This window comes from Sinocyclocheilus grahami, unplaced genomic scaffold (genome assembly GCF_001515645.1).
Source record: "Sinocyclocheilus grahami isolate Dianchi unplaced genomic scaffold, SAMN03320097.WGS_v1.1 scaffold215.1, whole genome shotgun sequence".
In the NCBI taxonomy this organism is placed as follows: Eukaryota; Metazoa; Chordata; class Actinopteri; order Cypriniformes; family Cyprinidae; genus Sinocyclocheilus; species Sinocyclocheilus grahami.
Window position 1 is genome coordinate 1,844,296 of NW_015505394.1, and position 18,263 is coordinate 1,862,558.

Consider the following 18,263-nt stretch of genomic DNA (forward strand, 5'->3'; position numbering starts at 1 on the left):
CAATGCACTGGGTCAGCTGGCCAATCAGAGCAGTCTGTGCTTGTCGGAAGGAGGGACTTTGTAGAAAACGAAGCGTTTGAGAGAGACGGGGCATAGAGGACCTACAATAATGTAGAGTATTTGAAAAATAATGTGTTTTTTTAACATTAAAGCATGTCAACATATTATGTTACACTAAATACACAAAATAGTGATCTTTAAAAAAGCATCATATGACCAGGCACGGTGCCAGAATTTTATCTCTACTGCTAAGGGGGGGCTAGACCAATATGTGGGGGTGCTAAGAAAATAAATTATCTTGATGACGTCAGAGTTACTTCAAAAAGAAATGGGGCTAAACCGGGGCTATTAAAAATTCTGACGGGGCTATAGCCCCCCCTAGCCCCGGTGTAGCGCCGTCACTGCATATGTATGACCCCTTTAATTAGGGTTGAATCTAAACTCTGCAGGGCTCCGGCCCTCCAGGAATTGAGTTTGACACCCCTGTTTTAGCTGCTCAGAGCCTAGAAATCATATTATCACAATGAAACATGCATTCAAATCTATAAGAGCGTCGGCCTCTTTAAGGGTCGGAGTCATTGTTGGTTTAGAAATACAAAATGCGGGTAGAATGACAACTAGCTCGACTCTGAGGTATGAGGCTTAGTGGCCCGGATGTTGTCAATAATTGGGCAAGCACGGTGTATCTACATAATAATTATTTTATTTAAACTATTAACTGTATGTTCCAAAGCACTGGCTATTTAAATGCCCCACTTTCACTGTTTCGGAAACAATGTTTTTGTCTAGATCACTGTTGACGTGCCACGTTAGCGGCATGTCACGTTAAAAGTGTTACTTTTCAAAGCGCTGCTCAGGATAAACCAATCATAGTCGTTTAGTCGTTTAGAATATCACGATCCTTTATTAACAATGTAATATAATGTCTAGGGGCACGTTTCCATTTGTATTTGAGGTATTGAGGTACTCAAATAATAGATTTAAACGGTTATACTTTTCAGTCTATACATTGAGTGCAGTGAAACGAAATGCACCCTTACATTTCAATGCAACTCCATGGAGAATTTCCTTTTGTGAACCCTCAAGCGCCCCCAGAGGAAGGAAACGGTACGTCCCATAAAAACAACATTTCCTAGCTACTAACTAGTGACATTTTGCCGCCCAATGATGTGGGTGTACTCAGTATGTAGCCCTGCCCGCATTTGTCAGTCCCTCCGCTCCCAAAACAAGGAAAAGTATTGATATACAAATACTTTCTTTATCAGCACTTTAAACTTGTACTTTGCCACTCGAATTGCTCGACTGAATTAGCAATACCGCGTGCACACGGATACAGTCACTACTGGAGCGCTGGATTATAACTTAGTTGTTTTATTTACAACTGCATCTCATCCAGTATGTCAAAAATGGGGAAGTTTATCGAAACCGATTAATCGAAATCCACTTGATTAATACCGCCGAGTGATCAAAAGGCGTACTTGACTGACAACAAAAGGCCGGTTATCCGAGGGTGAGAATGGGGCATCCTCCACTGGAGTTCAGCGACTGTTACTCCGACAGTCCGGATTTCAGAGAGAGATTGAAATGCAACGAAAACGAGCTGGAAAAAACCAACAAGTTCCTAAAGGATGTCATCAAAGACGGGAACAATGTGATCAACGCGATTAAAGGTAAACTGGTGTTTTACAGCAGTCGTGCTGGTCTTCTCTGCGGGAGGTGGATGGAGGTCTCCGCCTTTGCACACCCGAGAAGACGATTAAAGACATGCAATAAAGAAGTGCATAATTGTGTTTTAATGCAAGAAATATATTTAGTTACGTTCGTAAGGCTTTTTGCATGTGCTTTCACTTGCGGGTCCCTGGTCAGTTTTAAAGGAGATTATGAGAAAGCAGAGGGAGTGATCTGGCAGATGGTGAGCAGCTCTTGGAAGATCCCCCTCTCAGAGATGCTGGCAAGCACTTTTAGGACACTGTTGGTTGATTTATTTATAGCAGGCACCTTCCATTTTCCAAATTAGTAAATGGAATTGGACTGGGAAGTTTAGAGGTGGTGTGAAAGTGTCAACCAGATGATTAAAAGCGGAGGAGAGCCAGTAGTCATATGAACTCGGATATTATAACCATCAGCCTTTCTCACTATTCACTATCCTTCCTCTTCTGTCGTTTGGCTTATATCTGAAGTGTTGTGAAGCAACCAAATGGAAAGTTTCCAAGATCACAGCCCTTCTCTACCACCACTGTTCCTCGTTAACGACAGAGGAAATGTCACTGCAAACAATGCACTTTAGACAGAAGCTTCTGCTTAATGATGAGCCAAACTCAACAGAGCTAGCCTGTATTACAGTAATTATAGATATTGATATAAAAGTAATTATAGCTGTAGGTGTCCCCGTGCATAGCTCATATGTGGGCCTCATTGTCATTAGGGTTCAGGGAAATAGCTGGGAATTTTAAAAGTGTGATTTTCAGCATCATATGACCAGGCACGGTGCCAGAATTTTATCTCTACTGCTAAGGGGGGGCTAGACCAATATGTGGGGGTGCTAAGAAAATAAATTATCTTGATGACGTCAGAGTTACTTCAAAAAGAAATGGGGCTAAACCGGGGCTATTAAAAATTCTGACGGGGCTATAGCCCCCCCTAGCCCCGGTGTAGCGCCGTCACTGCATATGTATGACCCCTTTAATTAGGGTTGAATCTAAACTCTGCAGGGCTCCGGCCCTCCAGGAATTGAGTTTGACACCCCTGTTTTAGCTGCTCAGAGCCTAGAAATCATATTATCACAATGAAACATGCATTCAAATCTATAAGAGCGTCGGCCTCTTTAAGGGTCGGAGTCATTGTTGGTTTAGAAATACAAAATGCGGGTAGAATGACAACTAGCTCGACTCTGAGGTATGAGGCTTAGTGGCCCGGATGTTGTCAATAATTGGGCAAGCACGGTGTATCTACATAATAATTATTTTATTTAAACTATTAACTGTATGTTCCAAAGCACTGGCTATTTAAATGCCCCACTTTCACTGTTTCGGAAACAATGTTTTTGTCTAGATCACTGTTGACGTGCCACGTTAGCGGCATGTCACGTTAAAAGTGTTACTTTTCAAAGCGCTGCTCAGGATAAACCAATCATAGTCGTTTATGATTGCTGAATATCACGATCCTTTATTAACAATGTAATATAATGTCTAGGGGCACGTTTCCATTTGTATTTGAGGTACCAACAGTTTCAAATAATAGATTTAAACGGTTATACTTTTCAGTCTATACATTGAGTGCAGTGAAACGAAATGCACCCTTACATTTCAATGCAACTCCATGGAGAATTTCCTTTTGTGAACCCTCAAGCGCCCCCAGAGGAAGGAAACGGTACGTCCCATAAAAACAACATTTCCTAGCTACTAACTAGTGACATTTTGCCGCCCAATGATGTGGGTGTACTCAGTATGTAGCCCTGCCCGCATTTGTCAGTCCCTCCGCTCCCAAAACAAGGAAAAGTATTGATATACAAATACTTTCTTTATCAGCACTTTAAACTTGTACTTTGCCACTCGAATTGCTCGACTGAATTAGCAATACCGCGTGCACACGGATACAGTCACTACTGGAGCGCTGGATTATAACTTAGTTGTTTTATTTACAACTGCATCTCATCCAGTATGTCAAAAATGGGGAAGTTTATCGAAACCGATTAATCGAAATCCACTTGATTAATACCGCCGAGTGATCAAAAGGCGTACTTGACTGACAACAAAAGGCCGGTTATCCGAGGGTGAGAATGGGGCATCCTCCACTGGAGTTCAGCGACTGTTACTCCGACAGTCCGGATTTCAGAGAGAGATTGAAATGCAACGAAAACGAGCTGGAAAAAACCAACAAGTTCCTAAAGGATGTCATCAAAGACGGGAACAATGTGATCAACGCGATTAAAGGTAAACTGGTGTTTTACAGCAGTCGTGCTGGTCTTCTCTGCGGGAGGTGGATGGAGGTCTCCGCCTTTGCACACCCGAGAAGACGATTAAAGACATGCAATAAAGAAGTGCATAATTGTGTTTTAATGCAAGAAATATATTTAGTTACGTTCGTAAGGCTTTTTGCATGTGCTTTCACTTGCGGGTCCCTGGTCAGTTTTAAAGGAGATTATGAGAAAGCAGAGGGAGTGATCTGGCAGATGGTGAGCAGCTCTTGGAAGATCCCCCTCTCAGAGATGCTGGCAAGCACTTTTAGGACACTGTTGGTTGATTTATTTATAGCAGGCACCTTCCATTTTCCAAATTAGTAAATGGAATTGGACTGGGAAGTTTAGAGGTGGTGTGAAAGTGTCAACCAGATGATTAAAAGCGGAGGAGAGCCAGTAGTCATATGAACTCGGATATTATAACCATCAGCCTTTCTCACTATTCACTATCCTTCCTCTTCTGTCGTTTGGCTTATATCTGAAGTGTTGTGAAGCAACCAAATGGAAAGTTTCCAAGATCACAGCCCTTCTCTACCACCACTGTTCCTCGTTAACGACAGAGGAAATGTCACTGCAAACAATGCACTTTAGACAGAAGCTTCTGCTTAATGATGAGCCAAACTCAACAGAGCTAGCCTGTATTACAGTAATTATAGATATTGATATAAAAGTAATTATAGCTGTAGGTGTCCCCGTGCATAGCTCATATGTGGGCCTCATTGTCATTAGGGTTCAGGGAAATAGCTGGGAATTTTAAAAGTGTGATTTTCAGGCCTGTTCATGGAAATTAGGAAGAAGTATTAAAAGAATACAATCATGCAACTATTACAGTCTTATTAAATTGTATAAAATGTTAAAACGTTTTTGCATGATTTCATAGTTGATACAATTTGTCTGGAGCGATTTAACAGATTAAATAAAAGAAACAATATAATGACAATATTAAATGCGTAATTGAATTTAGCAGTAAATAAAAGTAGAAATTGCATTTTAATAGAAAATTATTACTTATCCATTATTAGTTAGTACTACTAAAAAAAATTAAATTGGGAACTCTGTCATTGCCAGAAGATTTCTTGACCTATTAAAGAGTTTTAGCTGATTGGTGTTCAGTTTTTCCGTCTACATTTCACTGCCTGAGTTTGGATAGAAGACTTGACAGCTGGTCTTGTCAATGATAATTTGATGATTCAGCCTTAATTTATCTCCTAGATAGAGCTTCTCAGGCTTCCTTCCCTAATTTCAAGGGAAGTCATAAACGCACAAGTTTTCTAAAAACACAGGAAGGCTGATAGAGTTTTTATGTTTTTATTTTGCATGCGGGAGTACGCAAGATACTAATTTGACTAACAATAAGCCTCGCTTTATACCTCAGAGTGAAACACTCCAAAAGCAGAATGCTGAGCCATTAAGGCAGATTTCCTTATGGATCTGTGCAGAGCACAGCGGCTTTATTTGATGATTGCAGTCTGCTCTCGGATGCTTCCAGTGTCTTGGAAGGAGTTTTCAGTGCTTCAAGGTCCTGAAGGAGTCACTGGAGCCCAACATAAATTTCCTCTAGGGTTTCCGCTTTTTGAAGTTCTGCAGTTTCTAAAGTCATACGACCTGACTCGAAGGTTTCTAAATGCTTACTTCCTGCGTTTATGAAGTTTTGCACTTTTTGAGGAATATCGCTGTGTGTATATGAAACTTAACACAGGAAGTTTAGCATTTCCTTTTCTCCAACGATGAGGAACCTCTTTGGAGGTCTATTGCTCCTGTTATGACTAAACAGAGAATATCAACATCATGACAGATCTCCAGACTGCTTTCTCGAGGAAGCTTTCATATGAAGCTTAAATAAATATGCTTGCCAATACAGAACGGGAGCCAATAATAGTTGCGGCCGCTGTCATTTCAAATGCATTAATAACCAAATAATTCCACACGGCACTTTTTGGCACCTCCCATTCAAACATTATCGGTTTAGGTCTGTAATCTGTTTCAGCTGCACTAACCGGTTCTTCAGCCAAGTCTGGTTGTCTTTTACCAGAATGTGGTTCTTGGCTTCAACTGTGGTTTAGTAGTTTATAACTCGCAGTACAAACAGTGATTCAAACGCTTTGTCATACATGCAATTATGCATTTCAAGAACACCTGTTGCATCATTTGTAGTCTAATGTTGCGAGAGTAAAATAGCTGTCTTTTAAGATCCGTGTGTGTGTTTGTCAGAGGGCTGAACAGGGTGGGTTTTGTGATCTGGTTTGGAGAGTGTAGTCTGTCATGCCAGCTCCTCATGCTTTAGACAAACACACTCTTTGTGTCCTTTTCATCAGAGGGGATATAATCGTTTAAGCCATCTCCTCTGTTAGCACCGCTCACTTCACAGAGGGTGCAGGCCTACAGCACAGAGCACAGCCAGAGAGTTAGAGATAGAAAGATGGATGAATGGCTCGCATGGCTATTGATCAGTAACATAAGACTGAAATCAAATAGAGTTTCTCTTTTCTGGATCTTATCAGAATATTTATATTAAGAATATTGGAAAATATGGGAATATATTATATTACAGAATTAATTTTGAGTAAATACTGTGCAGTCATTAAATGAATGACTGATTTGTTTAGAATAATAATATATTTCAAAGAATAATATATCAAAATGTATTCGATTTGTTTGTGATAGTTGTTAGTAGTCTTTAATGATAAGATTTCTTGAGAGTTCGTTATCATTATCTTTTTTAAATATATCAATGTGGCACCTAATTCTGTTGTTTGTTTGTTTGTTTTCCACTCATATTTTAATATTCATTTGTCTGTATAATGAGTATGTTGTAGGCCTGTGTTTTATTGGTTGTTGTGTCCCCTCTTTTCACCCTCTGCACTCTCATTTTTCCACAAATTTACACTCCTAATATTTTGTGGAGACTGTCATACACTACCACTCACAATTTGGAGAAAATAAGATAAAGAAAGAAAGAGAAATTAGTACTTTTATTCTGCAAGGACACATTAATTTGATCAAAAGTGATAATAAAGAAATTCATAATGTTACAAAGATTTTTATTTAAAATAAATGCTGTTCTTTTGAACTTTCTTGTCATCAAAGAAGCCTTAAAAAATTGTCTTCAACACAAATATTAAGCAGCAAAAGCTGTTTTCAGCATATTAGAATGGTTTCTGAAGGATTGTGTGACACTGAAGCCTGGACTAATGATGCTGAAAATTCAGATTTGCCATCAATTACATAAATTACATTTTAAAATATATTACTATAGAAAACTTTTATTTGAAATTGTAATAATATTTCACAATATTACTGTTTGTACTGTATTTCTGCTCAAATGAGTGTAAGTGGTGAGCGTAAGTGATATTTAAAAAAACATTTTAAAATCTTAATTATTTAGGTGGAACCATGATCTGGAGAGTTAGAGATCCACTGAGATCCCACTACTGCTTTATTTTCATAGTGTTTTGTTCAAAGAACTAAACACTTTTAAACCTTAGGCTGACCTGGGAGAATGTCCCAGCGATTACAATACTGTGAAATGCTCTGGATGAATGCATCTGACAGTGGCCTGTCTTCCTGTGTGTGTGTGTGTGTGTGTGTTCTGGAACTGACTTGTGTAGAGAGTTTGAGACATAATTCCATCCTCACTGAGCTCCACAACATCTGATTTCACTTAGCAATAAAGCTGCTTTTATGGTTTCTCAGAGGTTCAGTAATTAATGGCTTCATATGTTAAGTGGCCAACAACCAAGCAACGTGGTGAAAGGTTGTTTGCGTTCAAATTTCCTGGCCATGGTTGCTTTTCAGTGTTTTGTGAAACTGTGAGAGTTGATATAGAGAGCGTTTTATTGGGGCTGGGCTGAAGCCAGAGACAGTATAAGGCGGAGGAGAAGGACCACTTGAACACAAATGTCCCACTTTCAATTAATAAAGCCAATTGCCTTATTAGTAGAGGCATTGTTTGATTGTTTACTCTGGAACAAAGTATGCACATTAGCTGGGGAGCATGATTTGAGCTAAAAAAAAACAACATTTAAGATACGTTAATTGCCAACATTCCAGTTACTTGCATAGAAAATAGTTGCCCTGGCATGTGGACAGACCGGGTGGACGACCTTTAAAGCTGCTAGCACATGCGACCCATATGTTCAATCAGGCCGTGTTCTACTATTGATTGATATTCTTCATAAGCAGCCATTTTTTCTGACCAAATAACAAAACCTACAAAAACTAATGTGGGTTTTTGATTCATTTCTTTATAATTTTGATGTTATTTCCAGAGTACTCGCTAGGAGTGCAGAAGTTCTCTCAGACCCTTCAGTCGTTCCAGTTCGATTTCATCGGTGACACTCTGACTGATGATGAGATAAACATTGGTAGGAGGTCGAGTCTGAGGGGACGGCCAAGAGATCGGGCTCTTCTAGTGGGCCGGGCGACTCGATCAATAGTCCTGCTGTTCCTTGCATTGAGTCCAGAGAATGGACGAGCGAGAGCAGTGCGATGCCAGGCACCGCCAACAAAAGCACCAGTCATTTGCAGGCGGAGGACAGCAGAGCCAATGAGAGCTTGCTCTCGAGCCCGTCTCCTTGACCAAATAACAAAACCTACAAAAACTAATGTGGGTTTTTGATTCATTTCTTTATAATTTTGATGTTATTTCCAGAGTACTCGCTAGGAGTGCAGAAGTTCTCTCAGACCCTTCAGTCATTCCAGTTCGATTTCATCGGTGACACTCTGACTGATGATGAGATAAAACTGACTTGTGTAGAGAGTTTGAGACATAATTCCATCCTCACTGAGCTCCACAACATCTGATTTCACTTAGCAATAAAGCTGCTTTTATGGTTTCTCAGAGGTTCAGTAATTAATGGCTTCATATGTTAAGTGGCCAACAACCAAGCAACGTGGTGAAAGGTTGTTTGCGTTTGAGTTTCCTGGCCATGGTTGTCTTTCTGTTTTTAGTGAAACTGTGAGAGTTGATATAGAGAGTGTTTTTTTGGGGGCTGGGCTGAAGCCAGAGACAGTATAAGGCGGAGGAGAAGGACCACTTGAACACAAATGTCCCACTTTCAATTAATAAAGCCAATTGCCTTATTAGTAGAGGCATTGTTTGATTGTTTACTCTGGAACAAAGTATGCACATTAGCTGGGGAGCATGATTTGAGCTAAAAAAAAACAACATTTAAGATACGTTAATTGCCAACATTCCAGTTACTTGCATAGAAAATAGTTGCCCTGGCATGTGGACAGACCGGGTGGACGACCTTTAAAGCTGCTAGCACATGCGACCCATATGTTCAATCAGGCCGTGTTCTACTATTGATTGATATTCTTCATAAGCAGCCATTTTTTCTGACCAAATAACAAAACCTACAAAAACTAATGTGGGTTTTTGATTCATTTCTTTATCATTTTGATGTTATTTCCAGAGTACTCGCTAGGAGTGCAGAAGTTCTCTCAGACCCTTCAGTCATTCCAGTTCGATTTCATCGGTGACACTCTGACTGATGATGAGATAAACATTGGTGAGTCAACAGCAGCTCTTAACCTGATTGGAGTGGTGCTCAGTGTGTCCATTTCATTTATGTGATGTATTTGAATGATTTCACTTCTGTTCCGCTGAGTTTGAATGTGGAATGAGTGTGTTGGACTGTGCCTGCATGTTTGTGTCAATCTCTGGCGGTAGTTTTTGAGCATGCATGTGCATGTTTCATTTGTATGTTGCTTACATGACCACGTTTTACCTACACAGCGGAGTCATTTCGAGAGTTTGCTGGTTTGCTACAGGACGTGGAAGAGGGTCGAATGATGCTGGTTGGTGAAGTACATTTCCTCCCATACCCTTGTAAAACACTGTCAATCATAATCTAAACTCGTATAACAACAGCACTTAAGATCCTCAGATATGTCAATCATTAACATTCCGCACGATTAGCCTTCTTGTGCTGAGTGCCAGTTAAACATGTTGTAGTTAATTTTATTGAGATGTTCTAAACTCTAGAACGCAAGCTTGATTATAAAACTGATCTGTTCTAACCATGTACAACAGGAAACTCCAGATGCAGATAAAAAAAAATGACCTCTTCCTTCCTCAAAAGGTGTAGGACACATGCTTAAGTAATAATTTTATGAGAACAATACTCATGCACACTCATAATCCAGTGAAGTGCATGATGGGACTGAAAGAAATATTTGCTGCTACATACAATTTTATTTATTCCCACAAGTTCCACATCTATGAGGGGAAAGTCCCAAACAATTGTTCCCTATATAATATAGATCAGAATGAATGAATCCATAGACATGAACAAAGCAAATCAGTAATTTTGTGTTCAAAATTCCATTCAAAATTTGGATTTTTAATTTTAATGCAGTAATGCAGAAATCAATATTTCCTACGTTAAGCCATCTAGGCAAACTTATGATGGACAGTGTCACAATGTTTGTGTAACAGGAGCTTCACACATCACATCTCATATATGATGATATGAGTGACACAGTGGTTTTGCTGATATGGAAAAACAGCTAAATATTTCCATTGGCGTATAGACAAAAATTATATTAGATATAATATATAAACAAATAATTCTATATTTATTTTTGGACCCTGCTATATGCTTTCTATTCAGGGCCCCTGACTTTGTGTCACTCAGACATTCATCTGCTCAAATGTGACAGCTCTTGATTTCTGACCCCCATATACTAAACAAAAGCAGGGACAAGACTTTATTATAGAGTAAGATACTTCTGTACTCACCCGTCTTTCTCTCTTGCAGGTCCAGAATGCCTGTGACTTGCTTATCAAACCTTTGGAAAAGTTTAGGAAACAGCAGATTGGGGTCACAAAAGTGAGTGTTATTTATATACATTTAGACACATTAAGAACACACACCACATTACCACACATGTGTGAGCATACTCCTCATTTCCACCTCTACTTCCTTTCTCAAACATATCAAAACACACATGGGTGTTTTCCAACCATACACACACACACACACAACTAGGCTGGAATAATGTGTCAGCAACTGGAGCATCTATGGAAAAACTATTTAGTTTTAGAGAGACAGAGAAAGAGTTAAAGAGCTATCATGATTCTACAAGGAAAGCAAGATAATTTGTAGGAAAAACGACACATGGAAAGTTTAGAATTCCAGAGACTTTTTACTGGATTAGACTCTTTCCACAGCAGCACGCTTCAGTTAACATTACTGAAGTATCAGTTTCATTTCAACAGTTTCAGTGTGGCTTCTCAGAGATTATTGGTTGAAATTATTGGTTGTGAGGAACCAGTTACAAGTCTTTCTAAGAACAATTTACTTATAATGCTTTTTTATTATTATTATTCATTAGGAATGGGTTTAGCGAACTGGACCACTTCCACTCCAGTTTTCTGTCTTATTTTCTCGGTTTCATTTGTTTGCTTGTGTTTCAGGAGAGAAGAAAGAAGTTTGAGAAGGAGAGTGAGAAGTATTACTCTCAGTTGGACAAACATATGAACCTGTCCTCAAAGAAAAAAGAGACACAGCTACAAGAGGTACATTTGAAAATACAGTCAATTAAAATGAAAGAAAAAAAAATGAAACCCAATAATATAATCTTGATTTTTGTGTGTTTATAGGCTGATGGACTGTTGGATAAGGAGCGTCAGGCATTTTATGAGTCGTCTGTTGAATATGTGTACCAGATCCAGCAGGTTCAGGACAGGAAAAAGTTTGATGTTGTGGAGCCTGTGCGTGTGAACTTCCTTTTCCTCTAGCACACACACTCTTGTTTTTATATATGCTTTGTAGTACCTGATGGTTTACTGTGTGTACAAGAAGGTGCATGGATAAAAACGAGACATGCATTGATGATATTCATGCTGATACAAACAATGAATTGACCAAAGCATGTTATACTTAAAGGGGTGTGTCCTTGTTTTTGATTGACAGGTTTTAGCATTTCTGCAGAGCATCCTAACTCTGAATAATCTCACCGTGGAGATGACACAGGACTTCCTTCCATATAAACAGGAGCTTCAGCTCAGTCTACAGAACGTGAGAGCTTCACCGATCGATAATGAGTCTAACCTTCCATCCATATAGTCACATGCATGATCAGATCAGCAGAATACGAGTCATTCAATCTGCTGCTCTGTTGGTTTGTCCTTCACTCTTTATATTTAATTATTTCTGAGTGGTTTTTGTTTAGCAGATGATTTTATCCAAAGTGTCTTTCAGTAACTGTATTACAGATTATTGGATTCATTGTGGTGTTGTGAACATACAAGTTTAATAAATGATGAAGAAAATGAACAGTATTCCACCGCTAATTATTAATATGATTTATATGTTAATAAATGCAAGTTTCTGAACTTATTATTTTAACATTTTTATATTATTTGACATATTTTAAAGGGTTAGTTCACCCAAAAAAATTCAAATTAGCCTATGTTTTACTAACCCTCGAGGCATCCTAGGTGTATATGACTTTCTTCTTTCAGACGAATCATATCGGAGTTATATTCAAAATTAGGGTATATTAAACATTTTTAATATAACTCCGACTGGATGCGTCTGAAAGAAGAAAGTCATATACACCTAGGATGCCTCGAGGGTGAGTAAAACATAGGCTAATTTTCATCGATGGTTTACTGTGTGTACAAGAAGGTGCATGGATAAAAACGAGACATGCATTGATGATATTCATGCTGATACAAACAATGAATTGACCAAAGCATGTTATACTTAAAGGGATGTGTCCTTGTTTTTGATTGACAGGTTTTAGCATTTCTGCAGAGCATCCTAACTCTGAATAATCTCACCGTGGAGATGACACAGGACTTCCTTCCATATAAACAGGAGCTTCAGCTCAGTCTACAGAACGTGAGAGCTTCACCGATCGATAATGAGTCTAACCTTCCATCCATATAGTCACATGCATGATCAGATCAGCAGAATACGAGTCATTCAATCTGCTGCTCTGTTGGTTTGTCCTTCACTCTTTATATTTAATTATTTCTGAGTGGTTTTTGTTTAGCAGATGATTTTATCCAAAGTGTCTTTCAGTAACTGTATTACAGATTATTGGATTCATTGTGGTGTTGTGAACATACAAGTTTAATAAATGATGAAGAAAATGAACAGTATTCCACCGCTAATTATTAATATGATTTATATGTTAATAAATGCAAGTTTCTGAACTTATTATTTTAACATTTTTATATTATTTGACATATTTTAAAGGGTTAGTTCACCCAAAAATGAAAATTAGCCTATGTTTTACTCACCCTCGAGGCATCCTAGGTGTATATGACTTTCTTCTTTCAGACGAATCATATCGGAGTTATATTCAAAATTAGGGTATATTAAACATTTTTAATATAACTCCGACTGGATGCGTCTGAAAGAAGAAAGTCATATACACCTAGGATGCCTCGAGGGTGAGTAAAACATAGGCTAATTTTCATTTTTGGGTGAACTAACCCTTTAAAATATGTCAAATAATATAAAAATGTTAAAATAATAAGTTCAGAAACTTGCATTTATTAACGTATTAATAATTAGCGGTGGAATACTGTTATACAGTTTTAAATTTAGTCAAGTATTTTTTTTCTACTGATTTATAATTAAGTTATATACACTACCATTCAAACATTTGGGGTCTGTAAGATTTTTTTTAAGTTATTGAGTTTCTTATGCTTACCCAAGGTTGCATTTATTTGATCAAAAAAATATAGTATAAATGGTAATATTGTGAAATATTATTACAATTAAAATTACTGTTTTAAATTTTAATATATTTAAACATTTAATTTATTCCTGTGATGGCAATTATTCCAGTCTTCAGTGTCACATAATCCTTCAGAAATCCTTCTTAATTGCCGATTTAGTGCTCAAGAAACATTTCCTCCCATTTTAATGTTAACATTGATTGTGCTGCTTAATATTATTGTAGAAACCCTGATACATTTTTTTTCTCTGTTCTTTGATGAATAGAAACTTCAAAAGAAACTTCAAAATTTGATTAATTTAATGCATCCCTGCTGAATAAAGTATTCATTTCATAATAAAGAAAAGACTTACCCCAAACTTTTGAACAGTACTTTGGTTAATATTATTTATAATTAATAAGGAGCAAAATAAATCGGCATATCCGTTGTAATGGCTCCTGATTATATGTAGAAATGTAACTGCATGTATGTTTATTTGTTTGTATGTGTGATTGGGTGCCGCTGGTGTAGACCCGTAACCACTTTGAGAGCACCAGAGAGGAGATGGAGGAGCTAATGAAGAGGATGAAGGGGTCGGCACAGATCTGTATTAGACACAGCCAGCAGGCAACTATGGAGGGATACATTTATGTGCAGGAGAAATGTGAGTGCACTTTACTTCTGCAGCAATGGTCCATTACTACAGGCAATTATTTCATCTCAATTGACGGTGTGTATAAATGTGCAGGAAACAGAAACGCAGTATAATAAAAGCTTAGTAGGTAAGTGGACCAGAGGCATGACGCTCAAATAAGTATTTACAGTAATTCTTCAGTAAAACATGTTAGCTGCTATGTTGAACTATAAAGTTTTTTTAGGTGGAGGAACTTGGTTATGCATAGCAATGGGTGGAGATTGTAAAACATCGACAAAGACTGGTTGGTTTTGTGCATGTATAATGCTGGTATAGTCACATCGCTGCCTTTTCATGTACCTTCTTGGTATCCTTTCATGATTGTCGGCCATCAAATGAGTTAAAATTCTATGTTATTCTATGTTATTCTAGGCTATTTGATCTTTCCAATCTCATGCCAACACACTTGTGATGGCTATACTACCAAAACATGTAACGTTTCTATTATAAGTGAATAACTGTAAAAGCCTTCTCATCCATTTTTTTAAATATGAGACCGTTCAAAATGATTGTGGTAATCAGCAGCCTGACACAACCCTGAATATTCCTTTAAAAAAATCCAACAACAAGGAAATATTTCTTTGTGAAAGAACGAGCATCTAGTAGTAATTGTCTGTAAAGGTCAGTGTCCACACACAGCACAAATCTTAATATGAGTTATGATAGTTAATAAAAGATTTCACAACACAGCTTTCTGACTGGTCAAACACAGCATTCTGCAGTAAAAGCTTTTTTTTTGTATATTGACTTATTATGACGCTAAACTGTGTAATTCATTGTTGGCACTGGATTTCTGGTAGCTGTGCTAGATTGATGTCTCTGTGGTACAACTCTGCAATCTCAATCTTCTCACATGATAAAATAAACCCACATCAATATTTTACGACCATTTATTTGGCAAGTAACTGTAATAAGTGGGATAATTTACATTTAGCTAGTCTTTATAGCAGAATAAACCCCAGAAAACAGGTCGTACGAGACCCCTCGGATTTCCCCTCCAGGGTTCGTCCCCCTGTCAGGATTAATCTCTGCAGTATTGACTGGCTGACCCTATCTATAATTCAAATGATGCATATGTTATTCATCTTTTAGTCTCTTTCTGTGTCTCTAGGGGCTCTTGGTGTAACCTGGGTTAAGTATTACTGTAAATACTTCAAGGACAACAAGTTATTCATTATGATGCCAGTGGAACAAAAGACAGGAGCCAGACAGGTGCAGGATTATTACAGATACGATCATTACTTTGTGAAGTGTCAGCCCTTTTCTCTTACATTTGTCTCTTTGTTTCTCTTAGACCACAGCTCAACTTACATTGAAGTCCTGCATACGCCGTAAAACAGACTCCACTGATAAACGCTTCTGTTTTGACATCGAGACAAATGAAAGGTGAGGCTCCTATCCGTTATATTCACTCATTCTCAAGTCTGTTTGTACACTCTACGAAGTGCACCTATAACAAACGTTTGAGTAGGACCAGAGGAGGGCCAGTAAATTGGAAAGTTGATATTTTTGTCAGAGCACTTACAAGAATTCTTCCATAAAAACAAATTTTCTTGTTGAACTGTGAAGTTGCTCTCCAATGTGTAGGCAGTTGTTTGATACTGGATACATTTCATACAAACAACAAGAGGTTTAATTGATTTTGTTGCAGTGTGTCTTAAGTGTTTTGTGTTGTGTCTCCATAGGTGCAGCCCTGTCCTGCTCCAGGCTATTTCTGAGGTCAACAGGAAGCAGTGGATGGAGGCCATGGATGGCAAAGAACCGGTGAGTTTAACATGATCTCTCCTCAGGCTTCATTAAGAGCCCTCACTACTGTCAGTCTTTGTGCATGATCATGTTTCTGATCCTTTGTGGTTTCTGTTCCAGATTTATCATTCTCCGATTCAAAAGCAGGCAGAGAGTAAGTGTAACTTCACTTCATCAGGGCAATAGTGTATTATTACAGGTGCTTATTTGTATCAGAAAACCACTGATATTTATTCCCTACTTAATTGTCAAAAACAATTAGACCTGCCCAGTCCTTCAGTTACACACTCTCCAAAAAGCCACCCTTCACATGTCAAATGTTTCACTGGAAAATAGCATTTCTAAAAAGGGTGGACTGCTTTTCAGGCTGTATTGTTTTGCATTTTACAGAGACTAGGAATGTAACATAGATACTATGGTTTAAAGGTCGGTGAGAAAAATGTATCAGTTTTCGCAAAAATATTAAGCAGAACAACTGTTTTCAGCATTGATGATAATGCTCAATTGCTTGAGCATCAAATCAGTATATTAGAATGTTTTCTGAAGGATCACGTGACTCTGAAGACTGGAGTAATGGCTGCTGAAAATTTAGCTTTGCATCACAAGAATAAATTACATTTTTAAATATATTGAAAACTGTTATTTTAAATTTCGTAATATTGCTGATTTACTGTATTTTTGACCAAATAAATGCAGCCTTGTTTTCTGCCTAAGAAGAATGAGAAGTATTCTCAAAGACTCCTTTCACCCCAACCACAGACTGTTCACTATTCTCCCATCAGGGTCTATAGTATTTTATATATATATATTATATAGTCTTCGCAGTAACGGCCTATTGAGCTCTAATCTCAGACACTGAACACTACATCCTAGATGGACCACCTAATGTGTAAAAAAAAAAAAAAAAAATTGCTCTGTATAGTATCCTGTCTTTTCTGCACACTTACAGTGTTTCTTATTATGCCTTATTATAGCTTTGTCTTATTATACACATTTCTACCTCCTAATGCCATTTGCTCTGCTATGGTCATTTTATATATATATATTATATAGTCTTCGCAGTAACGGCCTATTGAGCTCTAATCTCAGACACTGAACACTACATCCTAGATGGACCACCTAATGTGTAAAAAAAAAAAAAAAAAATTGCTCTGTATAGTATCCTGTCTTTTCTGCACACTTACAGTGTTTCTTATTATGCCTTATTATAGCTTTGTCTTATTATACACATTTCTACCTCCTAATGCCATTTGCTCTGCTATGGTCACTGGCCATACAGAAAAAACACTATTGATAGACCTCACTCTGTATAATGCACCTTCTGTGTTATACTTGTTCACTTGCACCTTATGTTACATTTGCAGTTATTTGCATTGAGGTGGTCTCTGTTCCTCTACCTCATTACTTGCACTCTGTACAATAATGTACTGTGTGTGTATATATATATATATATATATATACAGTGGGGAAAAAAAAGTATTTAGTCAGCCACCAATTGTGCAAGTTCTCCCACTTAAAAAGATGAGAGAGGCCTGTAATTTTCATCATAGGTATACCTCAACTATGAGAGACAAAATGAGAAAAAAAATCCAGAAAATCACATTGTAGGATTTTTAAAGAATTTATTTGCAAATTATGGTGGAAAATAAGTATTTGGTCAATAACAAAATTTCATCTCAATACTTTGTTATATACCCTTTGTTGGCAATGACAGAGGTGAAACGTTTTCTGTAAGTCTTCACAAGGTTTTCACACACTGTTGCTGGTATTTTGGCCCATTCCTCCATGCAGATCTCCTCTAGAGCAGTAATGTTCACTGGGCAACACGGATTTTCAACTCCCTCCAAAGATTTTCTATGGGGTTGAGATCTGGAGACTGGCTAGGCCACTCCAGGACCTTGAAATGCTTCTTACGAAGCCACTCCTTCGTTGCCCGGGCGGTGTGTTTGGGATCATTGTCATGCTGAAAGACCCAGCCACCCAGCCACGTCAATGCCCTTGCTGATGGAAGGAGGTTTTCACTCAAAATCTCACGATACATGGCCCCATTCATTCTTTCATTCTTTCGGATCAGTCGACCTGGTCCCTTTGCAGAAAAACAGCCCCAAAGCATGATGTTTCCACCCCCACGCTTCACAGTAGGTATGGTGTTCTTTGGATGCAACTCAGCATTCTTTCACCTC

The 18,263-nt window shown here is 38.1% G+C and overlaps 1 protein-coding gene across 2 annotated transcripts in view; it reads left to right on the top strand.

Moving 5' to 3' along the window:
* Positions 1-1,132: 1,132 nt before the first annotated feature.
* Positions 1,133-18,263, top strand: part of LOC107596162 (oligophrenin-1-like) — a 45,172-nt gene continuing 28,041 nt past the window's right edge. Inside the window, exons 1-12 of one of the 2 annotated variants that reach the window (XM_016286833.1) lie at positions 1,133-1,670; positions 8,227-8,322; positions 9,699-9,760; positions 10,723-10,794; positions 11,382-11,483; positions 11,568-11,678; positions 11,881-11,985; positions 14,172-14,304; positions 15,446-15,546; positions 15,629-15,720; positions 16,020-16,098; positions 16,201-16,234. In XM_016286833.1, the coding sequence (XP_016142319.1) occupies positions 1,517-1,670; positions 8,227-8,322; positions 9,699-9,760; positions 10,723-10,794; positions 11,382-11,483; positions 11,568-11,678; positions 11,881-11,985; positions 14,172-14,304; positions 15,446-15,546; positions 15,629-15,720; positions 16,020-16,098; positions 16,201-16,234 (1,141 nt within the window). In that variant the 5' untranslated portion in view covers positions 1,133-1,516. Of the gene's footprint in view, positions 1,671-3,394; positions 3,933-8,226; positions 8,323-9,698; positions 9,761-10,722; positions 10,795-11,381; positions 11,484-11,567; positions 11,679-11,880; positions 11,986-14,171; positions 14,305-15,445; positions 15,547-15,628; positions 15,721-16,019; positions 16,099-16,200; positions 16,235-18,263 lie in introns of those variants that run through there. The other variant, XM_016286832.1, reaches the window with a different exon arrangement.